Source organism: Melozone crissalis, unplaced genomic scaffold, assembly GCF_028551555.1.
Source record: "Melozone crissalis strain CALT ecotype California unplaced genomic scaffold, PUWL_Pcris_2 ptg000029l_1, whole genome shotgun sequence".
Lineage (NCBI taxonomy): Eukaryota > Metazoa > Chordata > Aves > Passeriformes > Passerellidae > Melozone > Melozone crissalis.
The window spans coordinates 12,830,134-12,858,126 of record NW_026535807.1 but is presented as its reverse complement, the minus strand read 5'-3'; the positions used below and the strand labels follow the sequence as shown (position 1 = coordinate 12,858,126).

General features: G+C 35.2%; 1 protein-coding gene across 12 annotated transcripts in view; it reads right to left on the bottom strand.

Moving 5' to 3' along the window:
• ERC2 (ELKS/RAB6-interacting/CAST family member 2) overlaps positions 1-27,993 on the bottom strand; it is a 404,850-nt gene that overhangs the window by 102,194 nt on the left and 274,663 nt on the right. For all 12 annotated transcript variants that reach the window (XR_008483247.1, XR_008483246.1, XR_008483248.1 and 9 more), the window contains 2 exons: positions 18,409-18,540; positions 4,713-4,778 (listed from right to left, as the gene is read on the bottom strand). Coding sequence is in view for 1 of the 12 variants with exons in the window: in XM_054280975.1 (XP_054136950.1) it covers positions 4,752-4,778; positions 18,409-18,540 (159 nt within the window). In the remaining 11 variants the exon portion in view is untranslated. The remainder of the gene's footprint in view (positions 1-4,712; positions 4,779-18,408; positions 18,541-27,993) is intronic.

Sequence of the window (27,993 nt, the reverse complement as noted above, 5' to 3'; positions counted from 1 at the left end):
CCCAAGTGGCTCCAGCCCTGTGGCTGGGGGGACTGCCTGTCTCTGACAGCAGTCAGCACCTCTCAGGGCTTTTCCTTGAGAAAACCAAGAGACAAATGCAATGACAACTGGTATTTCATTGATGTTAAGTAGGTCAGCACAGGGAGGTTTTTTACTTTTTTTCTTATTTTTAAGGTAGCATTATGGTATTGTAACTAAGAGGATACTAAAAATAGATATTAGAAGATTTTAATTAGTATAAATTTTCCATTCTTTGATGAACATTTTGTCTTATATTTTTTTCATAAACTTCCCAGAACAATTTATACAAATCTTGTTTATTCAAATTTTTTTTTCATCTTTTAGTATTCAATTGTAAAATCTTACATACAAAAGTTTATGTCATATGATCTATGATTAGATCAGGAGGTACTTTTGCTTCCAAACAAAGCAGGGCCTTCCAACCAGAATGATCTGCAGGCAGTCCCACATTCACATACTCTAATATTCACCCAACAACCTTTGAAACTGTTTTCAAGACAAATAAAAGAACAGTAATTTCACACATTCTTCTGATAATTTGTAGATGTGAAATCCAACACAATGCAATTCATCACTGAAATCATATCTTTAGAGCAGATTTTTGCTACTATTTTCAAGATGTCAACAGCTTCAGATTTTAAACAACAGCTAGATGATTTTATTACTTGTGTGAAATCAGTAATTAACCATTCCATTATACAGCAACTATAGCATTTCAAAACAAAGATGAAAGCTGTGAAAACACATACAGCCTTTTCTCACTTTCTACAGTGTTTAAAACTGCTCTGGTATGTTATTTATTTTTACTATGAAAGATTATAAAAGAGCACGACTGATGATGATGGTAGGCCCTGTGATAGTTGTCATCAGACTGACTACATCAAAAGCTTTAAAGTTCAGTTCATCAGCTACATTTTCTCTCCTTTGTACACCTCCTGCACCTGCAGTGAAAAAGCTGAGGCCAAAGTTCAGGCAGAATGGCCTGACTCACACAGCTAAAATACAAGGAAGAGACAAAAAACTATTGAATTTATATAATTCATTTCTACAGTAACACATGAGGATGATTTGGTGCTTCATAAATACAATGTTTAAGATTAGATGAATGCCTGTCAAAGAACATCTAGTTCATACAAATAATTTTGATAATACATTTAGGTATATGCACAGGTGCAATGAATACTGTGTATATGTGTGCTATGAATAGAACAATCAAAAGGAAGAAACTGCTCTGAGTAAAAACTGAACAGAACTAAAAAAAAATAATACAAACAACAGGGCTTTCATTAACTCCAACAGGCCCAGGACTTCAACTTCCAGCCTTAACTCTCATGTCAAGTGATTGACACATTGCCAGTATATAATCAGTAAAAAAAAAACCAAATACATACAGCTAAACAAATCCCTACTTTTAATGAGAACTCTCTGTCTTCGGCAGTGAGCAATTAATATCAAAAAATACTAGCAGCAGTATTGAAATCTTTAAGAATAAAAGAAAGGTAACTTTTTAACTAATATAAAATGTCCCAATAAAAATAAAAGCTATAAATGTCTTCCATTAAGAATAGAAGTATTTTAACAGGAATAAAGACTAGTCACAAATCTGTCCATGGTTTGGAAAACAAACATTGCTTGGGAGGTTCCTCCTTTTGTTTAGTAAAATCTAAGTTACAGTAAAACAACAATCATGCCTAAAAATTCACAAATCCAAAATGCCCTTCAGCTCCAGTCAATGTAGCAACACCCATTTATCTATTTAAGCATAGAGCTGGTATTCACACACTCAATGAGAAAATTAAAATGAACACTGCAAACAGTCATGCTCCTTATTTTTCCCTTGCCTTGCATGCTACTGATGCTCATTTCAAAGCTAGCATGCTTTTTTTCCAAAACAAGCCAAACAAAAAGAAAAATAAATTATTTACAAAAGTCCTAACTTGAAATAATGAAAACAAAAAGCAGAACAATAGCTAATAGTTAATGCCTTTAAACACATCCTTATATAGCAACATGACAAAACTCTGGTCTGCTTTGTACTGCTAGTTTTAGCAAGCACATCTTGAAAGAGAATTGCTCACCACATCTCAGCAAAGACAAATCTAGGCACCACATTTGTTTTATAACAGCCTTCTCCTCCTCCCTGAAGCATATGAAACACATCCAATAGTTTGAAGTGAACAGTGAATATTTGCCTGAGCAATATTCTCTCATCCACGCTGCAGACAATTTCTGTTTTGAAGTTTTTTACTGAATGACACTGATGCCTTGTGAAGAATGCCTACACAGCATCTACCAAGGCCAAATTTTAAATTTACAGACTTTATGAGCTGCTTCTAAAACCAAATTTAGCAGTCTAGCTGAATGATCCTATTTCCAAAAGCATTAGGTATCAGCTGCTGCCAGGCACAGGCTCCAGTCACTCTCTGTTTCACGTGTGAAGGGAACCCTGCTCTGAGGATGTCACAGACAATAAATTTGTCCAAACATCCGATCTACTTCACATCTGACACAGAACACAGTCTACAGTACTGTACAAACAAAATACTGTACAAACAGGTTTTGTGCTGAGCTCTCTCTCACACATGCACAGCTTGTGGCAAAGCCTGAACTGTTTTTCCAGTGTCTGCTGCACTTCAGTGGTTGGAACTGGAAAGGGAAAACAAGCACTTGTGTTCTACCTGCACCACAAAACATTTTCTGAGGGTCACATGGCTTCAGTTACCCATGACAGATTGCTATATAGGCTTAATTCTTAAAACTTATCATCACCTCATGATTTTCTTTATTCTTTTTTCCTCTGTAAGGGTGAGGAGAGGGGAAGAGATCTTGTTTCTAACAAGACTCAAACACTGCAGCTACTAAATGGGCTGGCCAGGGAGATTTCCCTGAACACTTTGCAGGTTCTCTACAACCTTACAGCATTTTCTCATCCTGAAGTTTAAAGGGCTACACTTCTTTTTTAAACTAACTATGTTTTAAACATAATTAGAGGCCCAGCCTGCACTGTCTTTACTGAGGCAGAGTCCCACCTCATGGCCTCCAGAAAAGCTTTAAATGCATAAATCAATCATAACCATTAGTCTTGGAACAAAACAAGATCAGAAGCTAAATGTTTTGGTAGATCAGACACTTATGTTTTTTGGTAGGGAAAAAATCCTCTTGAAGAAAAATCAACTAAAATTCAAAAGCATATAATCTATTTTACACTGCTCTAATAGATGCTAAATAAATATTCCCTCAATCTCTTGTCAGCAACTTTCAAAATCATTGTATTCTTTATACACAGGTTTTCTTAAACCAAATCAAATGTGGTTTTGAGTCTCCAAAATGGCAAAAACATGTTCCACATTGCAATGAAAATGCAGTCACAGTTTAAATAATTTAAACTGTATAACTACAAATTATGACAAATATACAAAGTACAAAATAGTAAGGTGAAGATTTTTTTCTAGAAACCCACATTCTTGCAGTTCAAATACTTTTAAAATTAAATTGTTTCTATTCTATTTTCCTCTCCAACACAAAATATATTCCTCATGTTCATTCTCTTGCTTTCTTCATGTTCACAATTAGCTTTTGATAGATGTCTGCAGTAACAAAAAAAATACGTAGAAACTTTTCTAAATAAGACGGATATACATCCAATTTAATTTTATTAATGCTGTGTTTTAATATACACTCAGTTGACTGAGAGATTTGATTTCCCTCAGCCACACTACTTGTTATGAAAATCAGCAGAGTGTAAGAGGCAGAATGGTAAAATGCCAAAGGCAATATAATGTGTGGAAGCTTTAATAAAACATTAATCTTTGCTTATGTGAGTAGATTTTGCTCCTCTGAACTGGCCCATTGAAGTAAATAAAATTGTTCCTGTAAGAAGTAGCGAGCAGCATTTTCTACAAGCAATCCACCAAAGCCTGGTGTCTTCAGCAATGTGGAGACCATGGCGATTTTGAGCTGCAAATTACCCACAGCTTCAAAGGCAAGCCCCAAACAAGTGGATATGCATCAACCATACCTGACACACCATAACAATACAATTTACACATCATTTGGGAGGCAAACAATTCAAGCTGCACTTTGTACTCTGGAATAACACAAGGAAATTATTGTATGGATGTTATTCTACGATAATATTTCAGGCAAAGAGCATGTATTGCACAGAGAGATTATACTTCCCTTACTAAATCTGCTACTTGTTTTAAAATTTCACTAAAACATTTCGGCTGAAGAGTTAGTCTCATGTTTTTCCATGAATATCACAAATTCTATTCTAGTAAAACTGCATGCTTAATCTGTGGCAAAATTTCTTAAGTATCAAACTTTCATACACATTCTGCAAAGATATTACAGTGCTCTCAAAGGGATTTTAGAAATGGTACAACAAATTAATACTAGTTTAAAGAACTCACCTACTGAAAAAAAGAAAATTGTCTAGACAGATACAAATACATGTATTTTAAAAGTTCTGTACCCACCTACACCTTAAGCCACAATAATTTATGAAAAAAACAGAACCACTAGACCATTAAACCATTAGACACAGTTTCTCATTTTTCACTGCATATGAGAAAACATCATCACAGCATTCATAAACACACTTGTCAAGAAACACACAATTCCATGCAGTGCAAAAGAAAACACAACAATTAGACTGCAACATGAAAAAGAGAGAAAAGAGAGTTTCTCACCCCTCAAAACAAAACTGGAACTTTGGTTTATAGGAACGGCTATGCCCATATACCCTCCTCATCATCCTGTGTGCCAGACATGAGGAGATGCACAGAGAAGGCGTTGGCATTGGAATGAAAGAAAGAAAGAAAGAAAGGTTAGTTACTTTGGTGCATATGAAATTCAATTTTCTTGGCTTTTAACAACATGATTTTTTTTCTAATGAAAGCCAGTGAACACACATGAACAAGCTTGTATTACATACACAAGAATCTGAATCTATAGCAACCAAAAAACAACAACAGTGATGTAAAATTTTTTCCTCCCCATTAAAACAGTGTGTAGGAAGATGATTATAAGATTAATATTAAAAGATTATCTATTTTTTAATTGCACGCAATTCAAGCCAACATTAAGAGCAATGAAAAGGTCAAAACTTAGGTAAGCAAAAAAATTAATCAAATTGTCTTACCCTTTGTTAAAAGATACAAAACTGCTGAATAACCACAAAATTCATCATTAAGAAAGTAAAAGTACACTTTTCCAAAATGCTATCAATTAAATTTATCTTTTCAACACATGTTAAACACTGCTCATTTTTGGATGCTATTAAATAGTTCTTCCCCTTTTTTCCAGTTTTGAACCATTAGGTTTATTCATTTCAAGTTTTAGGGATAAATAATATTAATGACAAATACAGAAATTCATAACAATTTCTTAATTTGTTTTTAAAGGGGATTAATTTATGGTAGATAAGTTGAAAGCAGAAAGTCTTTCTTCACATTTACTATAAACTTGAATTTAATAATAAAATAAATTTTGATAAAATCTAAAAAATAAACATGAACTAAACCAGGAGATTGAAATGTTCTTCCCCAGATACACTAAGATGGCAATTTTATAATGACTCTTTATCTAAACACACATAGATGTGCACATGCACAGCTATCTCTATATACAGTTCTAATGTCCCAATGATGTGACACTCAGCTGCTAGAACTCAGAGGTGCACAGCACAATGTTTTTCATTTAACTCAGGATTTCAAAATCAAATAAAATCTTATCATTTTACTATCCTTAAAATTCAACCATTAATATCTTAGAAACATTTAAAAAACCCATTCAATAATTACAAAACCTTTAAAGTTAGCTAGTGTAACATATTTCTGGCACTTAATTAAATCCAAAAATCTAATAAAATGAATGGCAATTAATTATGATTGAAATGGACAGGAATTTTAGCCTGAAAGTATACACTGCCAGTATCACTACTGTTCCTAACCCATTCTTGGAATAAAAAAGAGCTCCCAGATGTCAACTGTTATTAAAAACCAGATGTTAAGATAGATGTCTTGCATGTTGCTGAATTAAGTAAAGAAATCTGACAGTCCACTATAAACTTAGCTATCATTTAACACAGAAGAAATGTGGGTAAATTTTTACAGTTAACTCAGAACACATCTGAGTTACAAGGTCTGCACAAATACATCACAAAGCAAAGGCAGAGTAAGGCCTGAATATCCTTTTTTATTTTTGAAACAAAGGCACAGGTTCTGTAAAACTTGCAATGGGCTGGGTTTGCCTCACTGAAAACACAAGTTATTCCCTCTGAATTCTGCAGGAGCCACTCCTGGCCAGGCCCACTAATGCTAATTGAAGTGACTTTCAAGCTGACAAGAATTTTTGCCAGAGTAAAGGTTGAAGAAAGAATGAAGGATTTCTCTTCCACTGAGTAGTTTGATCCTATTTCACTAACATAATGCATTAGGTTAATCTTTGGTGATATTCTTAAAAACAGCAAGAAATCAATGAAATGGACAAGACAACAGGTTTCAAAGTGACTCCTCCCCTAGCTACACACAGCTGGTTTGCTGTTCAGAGCATTGCAATTCCTCAAACAGGCAGACATTCATTTTTACTTCAATTATTTGTGCCATCTCCTTTTGGCAGAATTCTAGAAGAGCAGAAAAATCAAATATTGTCAAATATTTGTAAAGAGTTTTATGGGAAATTAAAGACAAATATAGTTTGACACTGATCCTGATATACAAAAAGCAATAAATCAAAAGCTGGAGCTCAGTTAATGTCAATCAACATGGCTTTACTGAGCACCAGTCCTGTCAAAATACCTTTCTATCTTTTCCAATTACAGAGAGACTCTTTTTTATAAAGTAAGTGCTTTGAAATAATACGCTGAGATTTCTGTAAGGCATTTGATTATGTGCCACATGACACTGTCAGAACAATTAGCTCTGTATTGAATGAATGTTTGCTGGAGAAGGAAGGGAACCCATAGATATCCTTCTCATCCCAAACTTGTTCCATATTCCCGTGATCTAAAAGAAAAGCCTGACAGTCTTCTTGGAAAAGTGACCAGATGTGGAATTATCTGAATAAATGTTATCAGACACAGACACATATGCCTGAAATCATAAATACACTATCAGAATTGGGCAACTATCATAATTAGAAGAAAGGAAACTGCTTCTGAAATCAAGAAAAGCAAAAAGGTCTTTACAGGTCATGGTGGAAATGAACAAGTGGTACAATGTTGGATTTAGCAAGACAAATACAGGCAGAGAAAGAAAACTCAGAATTTTTGCTGCATCTTTAGACAGTAGCATATGACCATTAAGGGAATTTCACATCTGGTCCTCATGTCACACTCTTGTGAATATTTGAAAGACTGTAAACAGATCAGGAAACAGCTAGAAAATTATTGAAAAATAAACTTGGCAGTGAGAAACAGGAGACTCAACTTAAATGATCACTCAGAAAACATTAAAAGATTTTCTGATCATTATTAAGTAACATAGAGAAAAGGAGACAGATCTTTTCCCTAGTAAAAAACATCTAGATAGAGATTTAGAGAATGTATTTACACTGCAAATACAGGACATATCTTTCAGTAATTTATCATTTCTGGATTATTTGAAGATTTCATATCAAGTCTTAGACACTTTCTAAAAGATATGGTTAATTACATTTAAACAAATTTTTAAATTATAGATTTGATTAAGAAATTACTGAGTAGTCCACATTATGATCACACTTCAACAGCTACAATTAACAAAAAACCTCTTCCATCATTTTTCCTCACATCTGTTTCAATGAAAATGTGTGCCATGGTCCATCTTATCCTGCATATAAAAATTGATTACATATTTTCCAATTTTCTTGATTAGAAATTTCATAAAATTAAGCACAGTGTTCTGTTTTGACATTATATTGAATAAAAATAATTTTAAAACAAAAAAAAAATCACTGTATTTTAAACTTCTAATAATTTAAATAATTTAATAAACTTCTAATTTTAAACTCTAACTCAAGACCAGTCTCAACTAGTGTAAATCCTAACTTACAGTTACAAATTTTTCTGTATGGATAGGAACAAGTACCCAAAAGCACTGGATGAAAAGCACTTAAGAATCAGGACTGTAAATTTGACAGGTTCCATGAAAAAAGTATTATACCAAGAAGCTAAAGTTTGATGCCTCAGTGCAAGCAGATAATGGAGGGAATACAGAATTCTTCACTGAATTCTCAGAAAAATAAAATTCACCACTTATTTCTGCATTCTTGACACACAGTGAAGCAAAATAAAAGTTGCAGTTACGCCTTATCATTTATTAATATTGGAACAGAGGATCGCAGAAGTACGCTTAGTTTTTCGTATCAGTGTGTGTATCCTACAGAATCATTAATCTATGGCTCTTTCAAACAATAAACTGCAATCAAGCAATTTTTCATTAATGTTTGTGTACATTAACTGCTTTTTAAACTTGGATCTTTCATTGGTTTATAAGGTCAAGAATAGCAATTCAATGACAGAAACTGCAAAGCAAAATCTTAGTTACTGACAAGTAAAACAGGAAAACACCCAAAATTGGAGAGATACCATTTAACTTGAGAAATTAGTACACACACTTGTCATAAAATTGTTAACAATTCCGAGTGTTTAAAATATTGAATGCCTTGTATTTTTAGGACAGACATTCCAGTAACTAATTTGGACCTGTATTTATAGTAAAGTGGAATAATCTCAAATACTATTGAGGCTTTTTACAAATTATTGATTTTATTTCATACTTTTGCTTTTTTTCTTTTTTTAATTTCTGTGCTGCTGTTTACTACAATTGCCTACTATCTTAAAAACAAGTATCTGCTATAACAAAATGTGATTTACTGCTCTAATCCAATTGCCACAAAACCTCAAATATGGCTTCAAAGTATCAAAATGAGGAAGTTAAAAAACAATGCTTGGAAAATATTACACACAGATGTAGAAATGTACAGAGACATTTTCTGTTTTGCTACATATTTTGGAGTATATCTCAATGCAACTTTGCAGGCAGATTTTTTAGGCATCAATTCTCTAAGGCTCATCAGGGTCAGCAGTAAATTTGAGACTGGTCTTCAGGTAACCTCACACAGCAGGTTAGAAACAAAGGAGAACTCTAATCATGGTCTGCACAATTAGGTCTAGCTACAAAATTTTAATAATCAGATGCCAGAAATTGTCATCCCAGTCATGGCCATTCTGCATGTAGAATATTCTTGATCACTGGTGAACATGGAGTAGCTGCAGGAGGTAATATTTGTGTTCCAACAGCAACAGATCTACAGCCACTACAGCAGTCACCTCTGTACAACACACCTGTCTCGGGGGGTATTCTGAATTAATCTTGCCTAAAACTGTTCCCTTTAGCAATTTCACAGGGCTGGAGGACCTCCTGGAATGCATCTTTCATTTAAGTTGAATCAAACAAGAACTTGGGATGCCCAATCCAACACCACATCTGGATATGAACCATATGCACGAAGTGGGAATGACCAGGAGGACTCGATTCGAATCTGCATTCTTGATGAGAACTAAAACTCCAATGTAGGTGCACTCAAAGACTGCAAAAGATGCATTACTATGTGGCCACCTCATGAAAATATGTGTCAGAGCACAATCCCTTGCACTCCTTTGGCATGCAAGTATCTTTATAAAACCTATTCTTAAAAAAAAAAAAAGTCCTGATCTCCTTCTAACTTTCGTAATAGAGGCAACATTAAAAACTTGATGTGTTAAGCTTTTCTGGCTCTCTTCCCACAATAGGAGACCCTTCCTGACAAGGCTCATCACATTTCCCTTTCATGTTCTTCATGCTGAGAATTAATGTCTTAACTTGGGTTAAATAAATCTAGCAATAACCTGCTCATCTCTGCAACTAACTTTCTGATGACTGATTTACACTGCTCTCCTTATTATTATCTACGGCCTCTAATGGGTCATTAAACATGTAACTGCTGGCTCTGAACTGTGAAATTGTCCTACTTACAGCAAATACTTACATTTACAAATATGAATTTCCCCTTTTTACAAAGAAATCTACCTGCTATGCAATGACATTTCTTTCAAATCAAGAACTTAGTCTAAAAATCAGAATCTTTCAGAGCTTAGAGAGACTTTCATCTGCTGCTCAGTTTCTGGGAGCAAACATAGCTGAGGTCTAATCACATGAACTCTCCATGCACAGAACAATTGACTACAGAAGAGTTTTGTGCATGAATGTTTTTAAGAACTGAGCCTTTAGCTAAAAAGTGGAAAGACTAACAGTGGATTCATTTAAGTGTTTGGGGCATAGAGCTTTAAAAGTTCTTTATTTTATGTTTCATTTGTATATTCAAAAAGATGAATAAATCTTAAAAATTGCTTCAGCAATATGTATTTATGTCAGAGGTCTATTTTCAAAGTTATCCATAACAGAAGGGGTCACAAGTGACCATGCATCACCCAGTTATGAAAATGGCCTTAAATCCCATCTCACCATTTGTTCTATTTGTATATAGTTGGGTTAAAATCAATCACAAATACAGCCATGGGGGAAAAGTGAAATGTTGTTTCTGACCATTTACTTTACAGCACCCAGAGCAGTCATTGGTTTTCTCCTTCTTTTCTCTTTTCTTCTTTTGAATAAGATGTTTCAGCAGATACTCATGCATTCTGAAGTTTTATCACTAGATGAAGCGGAAACTCAATGCTTCTTACAAGAACTGGTCCGTGAAATCAGATTTGCAATGCAAAAATTTATGGTCCCCTTTGTAGCGAAAGCCTGTGACATGTTATCTCACTTAAGTAACCAGTGCCAGATATGCAACTTTTGTTATCAAGTTACTGTCTCCCAGAAATGCATTTTTGGCTCTCTCAATTGGTCTAAAGACCTATTTTAGACTATGATGGTGGCAGATAATTTTTCTGCTAAGAAATGTAAGATAAATGTAAACCTCTCTATAAGTATTGTATATAATAACACACACATTCAGGGGAAATGAAGGGGAGAGATTTCTACAGCTAAACATGATCTCAAAAAATTCTTCCATATGTGGAAAAGACTGGAAAGCTAACATATAAATATAGATATATATAAATATACACACTGCTCAGTGTGTGTACATTTATATCACATTCATTAAACCTCAAAATATAAAATAAATTAATTTTTGTAAGCAAAGGAGAGGTATAACTTTTCAATGTGCAAAATCCATCTCCCAAAGTATCAAAGACAGCAAAACCTATTTCCTATTTCTTATTTTTAATATAACTCCAGTTTAGTTGGTCTTTTTGCAAATTAAAAATTTTATGTCATTAAAAGATGTTTAAAAAGCAGCCTGGCTACAGTATAATTGCAATTAAGAGTCATAATAAAAGCATTAATAAATATTCCAAATTTCCATTGGCTTTTACTTTCAAGTGAGAAATCTTGAGTAGCTCACCATGTTTTTAACTGCAAAATGGCAGCAAATCAAAACCACAAACCAGAGTATTCCTGAAAGATACATTCAGATTCAGAGATATTCTTCCAAATTTCAAGGCTCTTTCTTTTCTTCCTTCATAAGCACAATGTAACTCACAATAACCCTTAGGTTTGATGCCAAAACTCAAAATGTGGCCAAGCCTATGTGGAAAGCTATTTCAGTTTTCTTCTTAGGACAAAGCAGACAGAAATACCTAGACAGATGTCAGGCAAAATTTCCTATATCCACTGAAATGAGCACATGATAACACTGACAGAGTTGTGAGAAATGCTTAGACAGAAGTTACTTCCTCATTAGAAGAGATTTGTCATTCAGCAGCTGCTTATAATAAACAATATCGCTATGAAAACTGCATACAACTTAATTGGAAAATTGGTGTTTTCAAGGTGACCATGATACAAATAGGATTTTATTGCATTCAGTTCAACAAGTCTGAACAATGTGTGATATGAATCACAAGTTCTTTGTTCCAGAAGAATAATATGCGCAGCAAAGATGAAAAATTGGATGAAAGACTAAAAATCTGAAAGCATTTATCTGACTAATTTGCACTGCACTTCTGAGTTCTCAAAACACTAATTCAGCACAATACTAGTTATTTACAGTGGATATGTCTGAGATTGTTTACACTGAATGTACTGACAAGCCAACCTTGCCCTGCCCAAATTCCTAAATTAAATAAATCCATGTGACTCCGATGAGCTTAGTGCAGGCTCAGCTCGGTGCTAATGCAATTGCGTGCTGCCCTGCAGCTTGAGGCACCAGCAGAACAAGTTCACATCCATTTGGGGAACAGACAAGAGCAAGCTCACACCTGCCTAAAAACAATGTGTAAACATACAGGATAAAGAAACACACACAATATTAAACAAAATCTGGGTCAGGGAGGAAGGGAGTCATTCCAACTTAGCGCATTAGGCAGCTATACCGTATCACTCCTTTTATGTAGACAATGTCATTGGTTTTCTCCTTCTTTTCTCTTTTCTTCTTTTTTCCTGAACAACTAAAAGACAATGTTTCAATGATGCAGAAAAATCCCAAACAAGAGATGTCATTTTTCCAGGTACTAAACATTTGCTCTGACTGACATTTCTACTTACAGTCTAAAGAAATTTGAAGAATTTTATGCTTTTCAAATAACCATGGTTAATGCGTTAGCTAAAATACTCTGTTTTGTTTTATGTTTTTATGGCTGTTAGGTTTTGTTGTTTCGTTTTGTGTTGATTTTTTTTTAAAGAAAAATCTCAGTTTTGATATTCCTGAGGCCTGTTCAGGAGTATGAGGTTGGCAATTTTCCAGGGTGGCCACAGAATACAAGGCATTATGTTAACGACCAGGACTGCCAAAATACACAAAGCAGCATGCCCTCCCTTCCCCTAAAATTACATATGGATCAATACAGTGATTTGTAGATCAGGATTCAGACACTAAAATAATAATCGTTGTTTGACTGTCCTGTGGTTCTGATTTCCAAGTCATCCACCTCAAACAAAATCCCATCTGACCTGTTCAGAGTTTTTCACATATCGTCTTTCAGCAACTCCAAGGATATTTAGCAGTTCCAGCTGATGAATAAAGACCTGTTGCCAAGACCAGTCACCACTTTACAAATCAATAAACACTTTTTTTTCAGAGCACATGGTCTTCTTCAAAAAGTTAGTTTTTAGTGGCATACACCTACTTGGCAACAGTCAGTTTGTTGTCAGGTTTCACACATCACTGCATGTGATTTCTTTTCTCAAATGAAGAAAAGAATGCTTTTAAAAAGTCTGTTTAAAATGAGGCACATTTAATAGTAAGACAGCTAAAAGCTCATTCTGGAACAGTTGGCCTTGAGACTGAAGGAAGGGAAGCTTCAGAGATGCACCCTGCCCCATCTCTGTCCTGATAAGGACGACTTTTTCTTTAGATAGGATGACAGTTAAGAAACCTTGAACTACCTTTAAGGCCTCCTTGCTGAGATCTCAGAGGAACAGAAAACTTGTTGGTGAGTTTGTAACAAATTACTTCTAAACACTAAATCTTGTAGAAGAGCCATCAAAAATGTTTCAAGTAGGGAAAAAAAAATCTCTGTGTAGTCAGACAGGATTAAAAGATGTAAAAGGACATCTTTTTACATGCTTAGGTACCATGTGACATTCCATCCTCAATTATAGCTTCTAAGAATAGGGCCAAGTTTTTGGAAAGCATCCAAGTTCCTAAAGCACGCCCTATGATATTCACATTTTTCTAAAAATCTGATTATTTTCTATGAGCACATAATCTCTCATAAAACAAAATCAAAATATATTTGTAGCCCTGGTGACCACAGAGTAAAGCATTCAGCTTTGAATCCACTACAGCTCAGGTATTCAGAAAACTCTCAGGAGATTAAGAACACTGTACATTTTATTTCTTTTAAAATCTCCAGTACTATGGGAAATAAGAAGATTTGACAGTTGTTATAATCATCAGGATTGGCAATAAAATCTAAAGTATGAAAATTATGCAGATATTATACCTCCAGTCTTGCACTGTGTTAATGCAGAATCAAGTTTTTCCTATGACCTCTCAAATAGCCTGATTTCCTATTAAACCATCGGACTAACTTGATCTGAGATATACTCAAATCAGATTACCTACACTTCTTTTTTTCCTGTAGAAATGCCACTTTTAATTTCATAATCAATTAAAGTTTTTCACTAAATAGTCCATAAGCAGAATCTTGAACTTAGAACCTTCAACCACATCATAATTTTCTCATGAAGTTGAAGAAGACCTGGGTGATAAGCAAAGATTGCTGTTCGTTATGTGGAGACTATCCTGGAGTTAAGAGATTGGTCATACAAGTTGAGGACTGTAAGGACTTTGAACAGGGAGCTAAAAATGCCCAGAGAAATGAACAGTAAGTGAACATGGGTGATTAGAGCCTGAAATTCAGAATAGGGAGCAGACAGGGAGGGACTGAGAGGCTCCTGAGATCAGAAAAGCAAAGGGAGCGAGAGGTCACAAACTGACCAGAACTGTGGCTAGCAGGGCAGAATTCTCTGTTGGCTGGTAACTCACAGGGCTGCTCCCATACTGAAAGGACACAACTGACAGAAGGAGGGCTGCCCAGTGAGGCAGCTGTGGCAGGGAATACAAATGTGCTGATTCATAACAACCTCCACCAGCAATTTGCTTGAGCAAAGAGGGCATACAGTCACTGGTGTGACACAAGCAGGCACTTCCTTCAAAACATTTTCTATAAAAGGGAGAAACTGAAAGATGATGTGGGCAACTGAGGCCAAGACAAAAAGGTTTTAAGGAAAAATTATGTAGAGGTGAAAAATACAAGAGGCAGGGAGCTGGACAGTTGGGTTTGGGGGAAGTCTGTGCTGTGGGGCAAGATAGCTGCTAAATCTGGAAGTTCCAATTTATTTAGACATGGGTTTTTTTGTTCCAGATAATGCCTGGATGCAACAATCCAGATTAGATTACTGTAATGCACTCTACAAGGGACTACATACTACAACTCCTTGGAAACTGAAGCTAGAGCAAAATGCTTATTCAGCTCATTTTCATTCTAGGAGTATTACACCCGCACTTCAGGATACACACTGACTGCCAAAATGTTTCCAGGTGGAAATTAAGAAAGATTGCCAACTCTCAAGCCAAAACTGAAGAGAATAAATTTAAGTTTTTGTGCAAAACTGCAAACTTATCTTTTTTTTCCTGTTTTTTTAAAGACTAGTAAAAAATTGTTAATATAGGTTACTGACATGGCAGCACAGCACTCAATCCCCTGAAATTCATTTATGTCAAATAAAAATCAGATGTACCAAAATAACCAGAAATCACATCATGAACAACTGTAAAAAAACATGTGTATGGGCAGATGAGAGAGTCTTCCTACTCTTTATGAAGTTTCCTTACAACTGGACCAGAGTTAGGTCCAAACAAGGATGGCAAAAAAAGGTCACCCATCTATGCCTCTCGCTAGAGAGCAAAAAAAGAGGGAATAAAGGCTATAAGTGTCTGGATATTTGTCTTTGTTCCCTAGCAGCAGCCAGATGACCAAAACATATCCATTGTATCTAAAAACAAGGTGCTCAACAAGCTCCTTCAACAGAAGTCAGAGATCTTGTTCTTCACTAAGTCTAGAGTCATTCTGCCACATGCTGTCCATGGCAGAATAGGAACTCAGGTAAGAGTTACAACAAAAACATAATCATTAAAAAAATGTCAACACCTGAAGAGGAATAGTCACATACCTAAAATCTGTGTGTAATGTTGAATGGGAAATGCAGGTTTCTATGGCAAACAGCAATCAAATTGCTGCACAAATGAATGTTGTAAAGAGGGGTAAATAACAACATAAAAAGTAAAGAGAAAAGTAAAATCCATTATTGAAAAATGTAAGATAAAGCAATGTCTAGAGTTCACTCACTATTACCCTTGACTGTGCTGTTCCCAAAGGTTATTTCAGCAAGGATTTTGCTAGGAATCTCCCATTTGCTTTCTTTACAAGTAAACATTTGGTGGGCTAATCCATTGTTCACAGTCTGTGGAAATTTTGGGATGACAGCACTTGAGGGGAACACCTATTCTGAGTCCAACACAAGCTGAAACAAAGCTCTATTCATCTAACCTGTTCTTAGAAACCTCCAAGAAAGGAACTTCCATTACATGTATATGAAAGAATGTCCACATTTTGTTTCCACTTACAGATTCATTAGACTCATAGTGAAAAAGTTTTCTTTTTAAAAACTACCCTAGTTATTCCTGGCAAAATTAAATTTACTGCTCCTAGCCTTTCTCCATTGGGCACTGGAATACAATTGATCATCGTCTTTTTTACAACAACATTTTATGTATTAGAAGACTTATGTCTCCCCTTTGGTACTTTCTAGACTAAACAAACCATGTTCTTTAAGCCTTCCCCACAGGTCATATTCTCTAAAACTTCTATCATTCTTGTTGCTCTCCTTCTGTCCCTTTCTACTTTGTCTATGTTCCCTAAAGCATGGAGATCAGAACTGTAAACAGCTTTTCAGATGAGCTCTCTCCAGTGCTCCAAGGAACAGAATAATTGCTTCCTGCTTCTTCTTCAGTATCATATCTATCCTAGAATTAGATCCAACTTCATTGCAATGGTATTCCAGATATTATACCTCCAGTATAATAGATTCCTTTTTCCATGCTATTACCTCAATAGCATGTGTGACTTCTTCCCTGTAAGCAGATTTGTCTTTGCTGAATTTCAAATTTCTTATTCTAGACTCTTTCCAGTTTATCAAGACTGGAGCAGCTTATTGAGCAGTTTGACTGCTCCTGCTGTGCTCAGAGCTTCTCACATCTCTATACATGACCAACAATATTAATGGCATTTCTATTTCACCACTGAAATAATCTCTAAATAAATACTCCACAGATTCAGATAAAGGACAGACCTCTTTGGAACCCTGCTGTAAATGGCCCTCCTGCCTGAAAATGAGCAATAGAAAATTTGTCTATTGGTTGCACACCCATGTCATGGCAATCTCATAATTATTTAAATTAAAAAATACAATTTTAATTAAATCTTTTATTATTGGAATTAATTTTACATTATTTATTAATTACATTGCAAAATTATATATTTATTTGCATATTACAAATATCTGGTGGGACAGCATAAAACACCTGATGAATTAAGAGCGACCAATTTCTGCTTTAACCACAAAACCAGTTCCCTATCAAATTAGATTTGCTTGACTTAATTTTCCTTGGCAAATTCAAGCAGACTAAATATAGGATGGGTATGCTGGACCTGCCTTCTTTTTTAGAGAATGGCCCAAAACTATCACCTAGGAAAAAAGCTGAGTACAAGTGCTGGTAAATACTAGTAAAATAGCTACTATTTCATGTGCTCTATCTTTAATCATGCACCTATTTCCACTCTTCATATAACATCTCAATGTTCTTGAATATGCCTTGATATTGACTTTCATTATGCTTCTTATCCATTCTCCTTCTTGAATAAGCTGTTACCATGCATTGAAAAGCACTTGACTAAATGTTAACTCTCTTACATTGTCTTGAGCCTCAAATTTCTTTCACAGGTGCAGGTTTCTTAAATAAGTTGAAAACAGTGTCTAGGTTTCAGTAACACTGTGGTGGTTATTACCTGTTTTTTCACATCTCTTGCCTTCAGTTTGGCTTTTTTATCCTTCCGTTCCTTGCATAAAGCCAATTTTTTTTTTATTTTACAGATATTTCCATACAATTTTTCCTTTTATAAACTCGGCCAACTTATCTCTGTTAATCAGAAACAGAACCAAACCAAGACAGAAAGTCCTTAATTCCCTTCTCCTCTTTCTGACAGAAAAAGTTGTTCTTAACATGTTCCAAGAATTCAAAGGATAATGTATTATGTTGTTCAGGCTTATAGTTTGTGGTTCGGGGTTTTTTAATTTGCGTTAGTATCCAAGAAATCATGTTTTCTCATTCTTACCTGCTCCTGACTAACACAATTCCATTGGTCACTGTGTAAAAAAAGTGTAATTTGCCTCTTAGTCTCCTCCTCCTAATTAAGGAGGAGGAGACTACCGCCATTATATTTTCATCCCAGTTTTTCACTTTTATTTCCACCCAGACATTATGAACTTATAACCTAGTTTAGTATCAAAAAATGATTTTTCATATAAAAGCAATGTTAAATTTTTCCTCAGGCTCCTTCATCTGAAAATGAGTTACTTGTTTCTACAGACTGTTTTTCTACTCCAGAAAAATAAGGCTCCAGACAAAAAGCCAAAATTTTAAACTATTTCAGGATGGAAATAAATACCAGAGCTATTAGCTTCAGATCAAGGAACGCATCGTTGCTTATTAGACCTTTGGAAAAATTATTTTATTCTGAAATAGCAAAAAAACAAAGTTATAAAACTGAGGGTGAAGAAAGAGGTGACCAACCTGATCTGGAGAGGGTCTGTGGTTGTGTTGTGTCCTCCCAGGAGACCGATGGTGGTGGTGGTGGTGATGGTGGTGGTAGTGGTGATGGTCATCATCATAGTTATCTGCCATCAGCTTCATTCTGTTTTGTGTCTGTTTAAAATGTAAAGCAAGACAATTTTACTGCATGTTGGAATGTATTATTCTGACAGTGTTTTAGGAATCTCTTGGCCCTGGGGGTTTTTCGGGAGTTTTTTTGAGCTGAAGCATCTAAGAATAGAAATCCAGACTGCTGGCTCACAAAGAAGAGGAAAGTGAAATAGAGAAATCAAGTATGTGAACACATCCTCTGTTTCAGCTTTCACATCCATAGAATGACATGAAGAAATTCGAAAAGTATATGATGACAGATGATGTGTTTGAAGGGCAAAATATATTCAGCTTTTCTAAATGTATTATTTTAGAGCTGTTCCCTATTTTTCCAGTCTAACATTATGTCTAAGCAATTGACTTCTTAAATCTCACTGAAAGGAACATTAAGTATACCTCAAACATTTACAGTTGGCTACCAAGGCATGTCAGCAACAACCATGAATAGCTCTAAAAGTTCTATTTTGGGTAATTTATTTTAATTGTACACCAGGATTGCCCTGCTAAACAGTAAGTAAAACGAATCTGAAAACTAAGTGATAGAGACACAGGCACTTAGAGAAATAAGTGATTATGGAACTTGACACACTACTGAATGGAAGTAAGTAAAAGGTATAGATCTTGAAAAAGAGATCAACACTTCAGCTACAGCTGTGTACAGATAATAAAATCTATGTCACCATGGGATAACAAGATACAATGCTGCTCTTTATCACTATTACAATTATTCCATACCATGAAATACACAGACTTGAATAATTCAAACCTTGCTCGTAACACCAAAAATATCTTTCTACCAATAGTCTGACACCAATAGATGCAGTCCCTATTTTTTTGCGGTACCAGGACTGAAGACTCTCTCAGGCAAACCTCTTAAACTGCAATCAAGTTTTAATTAATTTTGCATTAACAAAACCCAGAAAAAAATGGTGTAAACTCACAAAGATCTCTTCCAAAATTAAAATAATCAGTTAGAGGCATATACAATTAGTACCACACAGATGACTGAAGGAAAGATAGCAGTCTTAGCTCACTTGATGTCATGCTCCAAGACAGAAGGATTCATGGCAACCCCATTGAGGATGGGAGCTAAACACATTGCCCAGGACTTTGCCCAGATTAATGAGCTCCAAAGGACCAAGATAAGCAGATGAATTTGAACACAACTCATTTGTTCAGTATGTCCCCATATTAACTGGTCTAACTGCCTTCCAATGCCAAGTGCCCATGAGATAACTCATGTCCCATAGCTAGGATGTGGTAAATTTACTTCCAGGACTGCTGTAATTTGATTTTCCTTCAACAACAATTCTATATGAAAGTGTCTGTTTGGAAAATTTCACTGGCAAGTATATTTTCATGTAAAATCCAGAGACTGCTATTAAATTCTCCAACTTCAATGTTTTTTTGCTGAAGTTGAAAAGGGATTTGAAAAAAACAAGCAAACTAAATATTCGTATTACGTAATATTTCAAGTATAACACAGTCTAATGGCAGGACAACAGCCACAGAATCCTAGGAAGTCCTGATGTACCTTTTCAGCAATTAATTTTTTCAGTTGTCACAATGTTTCTCAAGCACTTCGCATGATGCTCAATAAAGGATCAGAGAAAACTGCTTTACAGAAGGGGAGCTGTAATCAGTTTCAGTAGAAACAACCAACTAACCCAACCAAATCCTCAAGGAATCCACAACAAAAAAACAGAGAAAACATCACAGGTCAGATGTGCACTATTAGACTTTCAGAGCATCTCCATGGCACTCTAAGAGCATTTTCTCCGTACAGAGTGAGAAGAACCAGCACAGTTGGAAATATTTTATTTTCTCCCAAATACAAAGATGGAAGCAAGCAACTGAATGAATTTCAGTTGTGAAAGTTGTGACTTTCTACTGATTTTGATAAAAAGATCATCTCAGTCTGAATCACCATGGTTGTCTGTTTGTCTTTAGATTCAAAGAGGAAGGGCTTTTGAACAAAAGAGTGGAAAAGATGGAGAATTAATAGACAAATAATAAGCCACTTACTATAAACACTGTCATACTCTGCCTCTTTGGGGAAGCTCCTAAAATTTTATTAGTTTATTTTCTTATCAATGAACACCCTTAAATTTCCTACCTTTCAACTGTATTCCATAAAGAATGCAAAAGTTAAACAAGATGAGATATGCAATCCTAAAAGTGTCCTTTGTAATGAGGTGTTGGGGATTAGGCGTGTCATGGGATAAGAACTGTAAATGAATGATGTCATCTTTCTAATTTGGTGCTGAAATATAAATAAACTACTTCTTATGTTTCTTCCTTTTGCATGCCAGATTGCAGTAAAATGTGCACAAAGAAATGTTAATGCTCTAGTAGCCTTCCTTTAGTGTGCCTTTCTGGGAGAAAAGAAATATGAAATGAGAATTTCTTTTCCATTCAAGTAACCATCAAATCATCTAAATGACTTGTAACTGCCATAAATTTCTTAAAATGATGCAACTTACCTGGCAAAAGAATACTTTCAAAAGCTTTTTGGTTTTATTTGTTAGCTCTTCAACTGATAGCAGATACAATTTTAATGTTATATTTGTCTTTGCTTTAGCTAGTCCTAGTGCTGCACTTCCACACTGAAAATACCTGTATTTTCCAGGTATGCTTAGCTTTGGCTTAACAAGTGCAAACACCTTATGATTTCAAACTGTTAAAAGCAAGATTTTTGAGGAGGACAAGCAGGAGGATTTCTGGAGAAGAACCAAAGTAAAGCTATCCTGAGGAACAATACAATCCTTTTCACATCCTTCTAAACAAAAATCTGTAACATCACTTCTGTTTTCTCCCTTTGCCAGCTTTTGATATTTAGGAGGCTTTGAAATGCCAACCATATTTTTATTTGAGGAAGGAATTAATTAACCACATTGGAATTTGTTCAGGACCCCAGGGCTTCACACCCCTACACCTACATACAGGCACACAGCAAGGTGTGTACGTGTTGGGACACTGGTTTATCAGTCAGAGGAAAATCCTCCTGGTCTGGGTGCCAGAGCAGCACATCCAGGGACTGCTCCAGGGCTGCCTGAGAGGGGAAATAGCACACAGTGACCTGGCAATGCCATCACTTCCTGCAACACCTTCAGCATGCCTGAAAAGTTCCTGTTCAAGGACAGCCAAGACCTTTACTTACATTTCTTTAGAAAGCACAGAACATCACTCAATACTGACATTTCTGGATGATCAAGAAATTGAATCTTGAAATATACAATAAATGAAAATTAGAGTGGTGATCACACATGCATTCAAACTGTGCAATATCTAATGTGCACCACTGGTTACTCTGCACTATTATCTGAAATAGTTCTATTGCACAGGTCAAACTTGTATTCACATTCTCCTCTCCCACCTGAAAATGGGGTTTCAAAAAATTTACATAGCCACAGCTCAGCCAACAGTTCTTTCTGAATATGTCTAGAGAACAACAGGCCCACACCTGACAAGGAATGTGTTTTAATTTGGATTTATACTAGAGAAGAAAAACATGTGAACTTGTAAAATGCAACAATTAATTAACTCTATCTCCTAAAGACCATGTATGGCCTTATTAGTTCTAGTCTAAACCGTGTCCTCAGATTTTTTTTTGGTCTTAATTTACTGACTCCATTCAAAAAATACTGCATCCATTTTGAAATAAAGGAATGATCAAGGAATTAAAAGCAGCTCAGATCTTCTTGCACAGGTATATTAACCCTTAGGGCTTGAAACAGTTGTCTTTGATCATTCAATATCACTATTTGCTAAGCTGTCAAGGTCATGAATGGTATGTGAAACTGAATTTTTAACCCACTTACCAAAGAATTTATGACCTAGCAGTGCAAGAAAACTGACAGATATTTCTTGTCCTCCTAAAAGTCTGTTGAGTTTAAGGAAGGATATACCAAAGTGAAATGAAAGTCTTTGATTGACTGGTAACAGACAAAATAGCTTAACAGCAATCTGTAACTGTAAAACTGTAATATTAAAACTGTCTTTTACAAAATATTTTAGCAAGGTGGCAATAGGGAACTATGCTTTCATCTGTCATCTGGATCAAGTTAACAATGAAACTCTCATGAATGAGGTTCAAATGAGGAAAAATAGTAAGATTTGTTGCTATGGGATATAGGTGTAATACAATTCAATAGCTATTACTTTCCTTTGGATTTTCTTCTCAATCTCTCTTCATTTAATGGAATTTGAAATATTTCCAGAATATTCACTTTCAATAAGGCAGGATTTTTCCCTATGTGAGAAGGAGGCAGATATAAAACCTGCAGGCTGTCCTGGAGCTATCCCGGGGTCTAATTTTTAAAGGACAAAATTTAAAATCTAGAGACCCACATTGTAGGTTTGATTCTGCAATGGCCTCTTGTTGTCTTTAATGACACTGAAACTTTTTCTTGCAATCTCACTGTTTGAAAATAATTCCACATTCTAATTCCATTCTAATAATACCACAAATAACTCTGAAAACTTCATGAGGCAGGCATTTAGTTCTAGTCTTCATGATTTTTAATAACAGGTGATTTTATCTGAGCTTTTTTTAGTTCTACAATAATATTTTAGAAAACAGAAAAAGGCAATGATCTAAAAAAATTGCATTATCCAGACTAAAGAATTCATCAAGTTATTCAGATGCTGCATGAAGGAATTATTGGAATGAACCTAGATTTAATGAAAGCCTGTGCAACTGCAATTGGTTTTCCTGTATGAATCCAGTGCTTCAAGCCTGACTTGCATTGACAAGAGGGTTAAAAAAAATGTTTTCTAATTAAGCCAGCTCTGGCCTCATGCTCTCCAAATAAAATCAGTTTTCACATTAGAACAATATTTTTGTATATTCTTTGAAAATACTTGTCATTTGAAGACAAGGGAAGAATTTCTTACCATTTCTACTGCTGCACAATTCAGAAATCACAAACTTCCATGAAATACAATTTATATTGGATGTGCTATTTGGCAAGTTAAAATTCATTAAATGTTGGACAGCAAACACTGTACTTGCCCTCACACACCTCTGAAGTTCAAGAAATTACACTTGTCACTTACAATCTTTTAAGTGACTATAAAAGTTTGCATAAAATCCTGACTTCATAAAAATGGTGTATTTTCTATTTAAAAAACCCAAAATATTACATAAAACAATGTAGACTACCATGTTTGTATGACAGAGGAAGACAGTCTTGCAAAGCAGCTACAAAAGGCATCTGAGAAAGCACCACAGAATCCTGTGCTTGTAAGTAACCTTTATGGTGACTTTTGACAACAAAAGAGTCATGACAAGCTACAAAGAAAACTAAAATTAAATGTCATTTAAAGCCTGTATTTCCAGAACTTTATTAAGTTCAATAATCATCTTTTACTTTTTTTAAAAACCCTCTTAATCAAGTTTTCCTTTATTCCACTTCTGTTGTCTCATCTTAACTAAATATTTTTCTGAAATCAAAATTAACAAGTTCAAGTTCCAACCTTGGAGCCTCTACAAATCGTCTTCAACCTCACTGTCATTGTTCCACCTGCTTTTAGCAGCTCAAGCCTATAGAGATACCTGCATCATTCACAAATGATGAGAAAAGAAGCCAAAGAGTGAGATTGATTTGCTGTCTAGAAAAATACTTAGGAGAGATCCCTTTGCAATGTTTCAGTTTAAGCTTTTGCTATACTTTGGGGCACTGTTTCACTAACTATCCAACTGTAAAAGAAAAGAAAATTCCAAGGCTATTGCTAGTAAGCCAAACCTTGCGACTGCTTCGTTTTTCAGGGCAGCACTTTTCTTGAATCCACACAATGAAATGAGACAAATTGTTAAAACACACCCACCAAGTATGGTTCTGACAGAAGGGTCCTTTTTTCACAAGCCAGAGGATCTTTTAACTTGTTATTGCTCTGAAGGATCTTTTGCCACTATTACAGCTGCATGGAGGAAGTGGACTTAATAGACTTGCAGAAATTGTATTAATTTATGCTAATTATTCAATCCACTTTTAACAGTGTAATACTAACAACATCATGCTAATTATTTCCAAAATAAATTATACTCTTGTCTTCAATGAGTATAAATACACAATAATATTCTATTCAGGCCTCTTTGTTGCTTATGCAGGGAGGTTTTAGACACCAAGAAAACTCCAATGGAAAAAAATGATGTTAAGACACTCAGGTTTGCAAGCACTCATCAGTAAGTGAAAGATAACAAAAACCCTGCAGTATGTTAACAAACCAGCAACTGAAAATGCTAAATAAGTATAATAATCATAACCTTATGGGTGTTGGAATGCATCACCATGGGGCAGTGTTATGTTTTACTGAGTGCTTTAATTATGCATTTTCTTTTTATAACATCCCTGTAATGTAATCTGTTCTTATATTCTTACTCTTAACCACATTTTAACATGGCTTTGCTGCTTTGTTTCCTGCCTCCATTGAAGAACACAAATTTTTCCCTGTTAAAATTCCAAATGGACTAATAAGCATGTTTTTCTTTTCCTGTTATAGTGTATGACTTGTCTTGGAAAGTGTGAGAGACAGGATGCATGCAGGCTCAGAGTGTGCATGATAGCACACTGCAGAAAAGCCTGGCTACTCTGCATTTAACTCTTTTTAGGTTGTACCTCATTAAGGATAAGACTGTTCCATACAATGTAAGGGACACAGTCAAGTTTTCATGCTAAGTATGTGTATTTTTCTTTTCACATCTATATTTACTTAACTCACATGATGGTTTTACATTTAAAATTTAGAATTCTTATCATCTGTACTATGTAACCCAGAGCAGTTGATGTTCAGGCCCTGTCTGCCATCACAGGACAGAAAATAGGGATTAAGAAAAGGTACTGACTATTTTCCAAGTTTTCATTATATCCAACATTCCACCCAGGGAAAATCAACTGCTGGACAAATTAATACTCTGACTCTTCTGCAGCAGGGCAAAGCAACTTCTATGTAAATTTTTTCAGAGACTCCGATCTGGTAATATAGTGTTGAACATGAGCATAGAAGCTCTAGAGACAGTTCAGTTCTTTTTTAATTAGAGCACTATTTAACTGGTATGAACAACCATTACACCTGCTGCTTTGCAAGATGACAAAATGTGACTGACTTACCCTGAAAGAACCTAAAGCTCAGGGTAAGCCTCCCTCTTCACAAGCTGAAGGACAACAGCCTCCCAAACACCAGCTGGGATATTGGACACTTGGCAGACAGAGACAGGCAGCACTTCCAAGTGCCAAGCAGACACTTATCTAAAGTACTGAGGCCAAATTTCAACTTTTCTGACACTTGTGATTAAACAAAGCTATGCTGAATAGAACATGGACTGTCTGACTTTTTTTGGGCATTTAGAATTTGTGGTTTTGAAGTCTTAAAGCTCTGAGAATTAAAAGTATGGCTTGAAGCGCAGGAAATATCTTGTAATAATACAGCATACTCAGTAATGTATAGGCTCAAGTCATGCTAAAGGTATTTGTCTGAGTCCTACTACTAACCTGGGTAATTACATAGAAGTATGTAAGAACACAGACACAAAGAAGTGGGTTAAAAAGCATAATTAAAGCTCTGAAACTGAAGCTGCCTGAGGACATCTCAGGCCAGGGCCTACTAAAAACAGACAAGCAACGGAAGAAGGAAGGTTCCCTTTTTTCCTTTTTACAACAGGAAAAAACTCCTTAAAAAGGTAATTCCCCATAATAATTATTTAAAACCAGACATGAATCAGAAACTTCAGCAGCTAAATAAGACCTTAGAAACTGCAAACCTCTGGTTAGTAGCACTGGTCATTTTTCACCATCCTTTATGTCTGATTAGTGAGTTTAGCTTTAATTTTTACAATTTAAATACAAGCCCAGGTCTCCCATTTGTATCATATAGAAAATATATCTTAAGTTGAAATTACTACATTTATTCCATTGTATGCAACAAAAATTGCTAAATAAAATATTCATTTCAATATATTGGTTGTATATTTCAGTATGGACTGAAATAGTGACAGCATCACACCACTGTCTTAATATGCTTAATAGAGACACTTTACAGATAGTTAATTTCTTTTTGATGCTGGATTGTAAAAATTACCAGTTTTATCCACAATTACAGCATCAGAAATATCTGACACCCAGTTTTTACAGTTTTTTACTTTTTTTTTAATAGCTGGCTACTTAGCACTGCATTTGAGATCAAGTGTTAAACTACATTTAGTCTTATTATCATGGGGTACATTGCAGTAGAACATAAGGATTTGTTTAAAACATGTCAGATGGAGAAAATCCTTTTGGCTTGGGAGTTCAGAGTGTTATAATGGAGATATTCACTATTCTTATTTGAGGTACTTAATAACCAAGCAGGCCAGATCCAGAATTACAAAAGTTCCAGTGTTAATATACATATTATTTTATATCTGCATTACCTACTTTTTCCATTTAAGATTTTTCAGTCTCAGTGAAGTTAAGGCATTTGTCTGAACAAAGTTGTAGGATAAGTTCAAGACCAGATTATCACCAGTGAAAAAAGGCTTAGGTTGTGACACAGATCCTTCAAGAATCAAAAAACTCTGAACAGTAGTTCAAAGTTTGTTCAGAGAACAAATAGAAACTGATTTTAAAGCAGGAAAGGGCTCATGTACCAAGCCTGTGGTGCTTTCAGGGGCTGACTGCTAAGGGCAAAACAAGCCACTCTCATTGAAAAGGTTTGTGTAAAAATACCATGCAAAAGACTTTGGATTCCTGAGAGCATAAGGAGGAAAAAGTGATACCATATCCAGCTATGACCCAAGTCTATCAAATTTTATAATATAAATTGTCAAGTCTAACTGAGAATGTGAAAAGTGTCATGAGAGTGCTGCCAACATATTCAGTATTTTTTCAACTGTTTTTCAGGCAAAGGCTTTTAGCTCCACTCACACACTGCCTTGCCCACCCTGTGCCCCTCCTGTGTAAAGCTGCAGGGAAAAGTGGCACTCTGCACTTCCACCCCCACAGGAATCCACTGGAAAAAACTGAGACTCAATCCATTTGCAATGACTGTCATGATCCATGTGCAAAAACACAGATTCCAAAAATCAGATTAAAAATTAGGAGAATAAACCCCAATTTTAAGACATGCAGAAATATTACTTTGGATATTTCTAATTAATAGAAAAGTATAAACTAAAAAGGTTTTTAAGACAGTAAAGCCACTGAATGCTTTGTATTGACATAAATGGAATGTGAATAGCCACATTTAAAATCAGAGAGTAAAAGTCATTTTACCACATTTTCTGAGAACTTTTAAGGAAAAAATAACCAGGCTGATTATGAAGTTATTAAGACATCTATTCTCACCTGTCCAAAATAAACAAAGAACCTGTGCACCATAAGTGCAACAAAAATAAAACTATAACTTAAGGGTCTCAGACTTCTCTTTTGTTCTTAATTAGGGGCTCAAAGCTTGAACAAGACCAATATTGTGACTAAT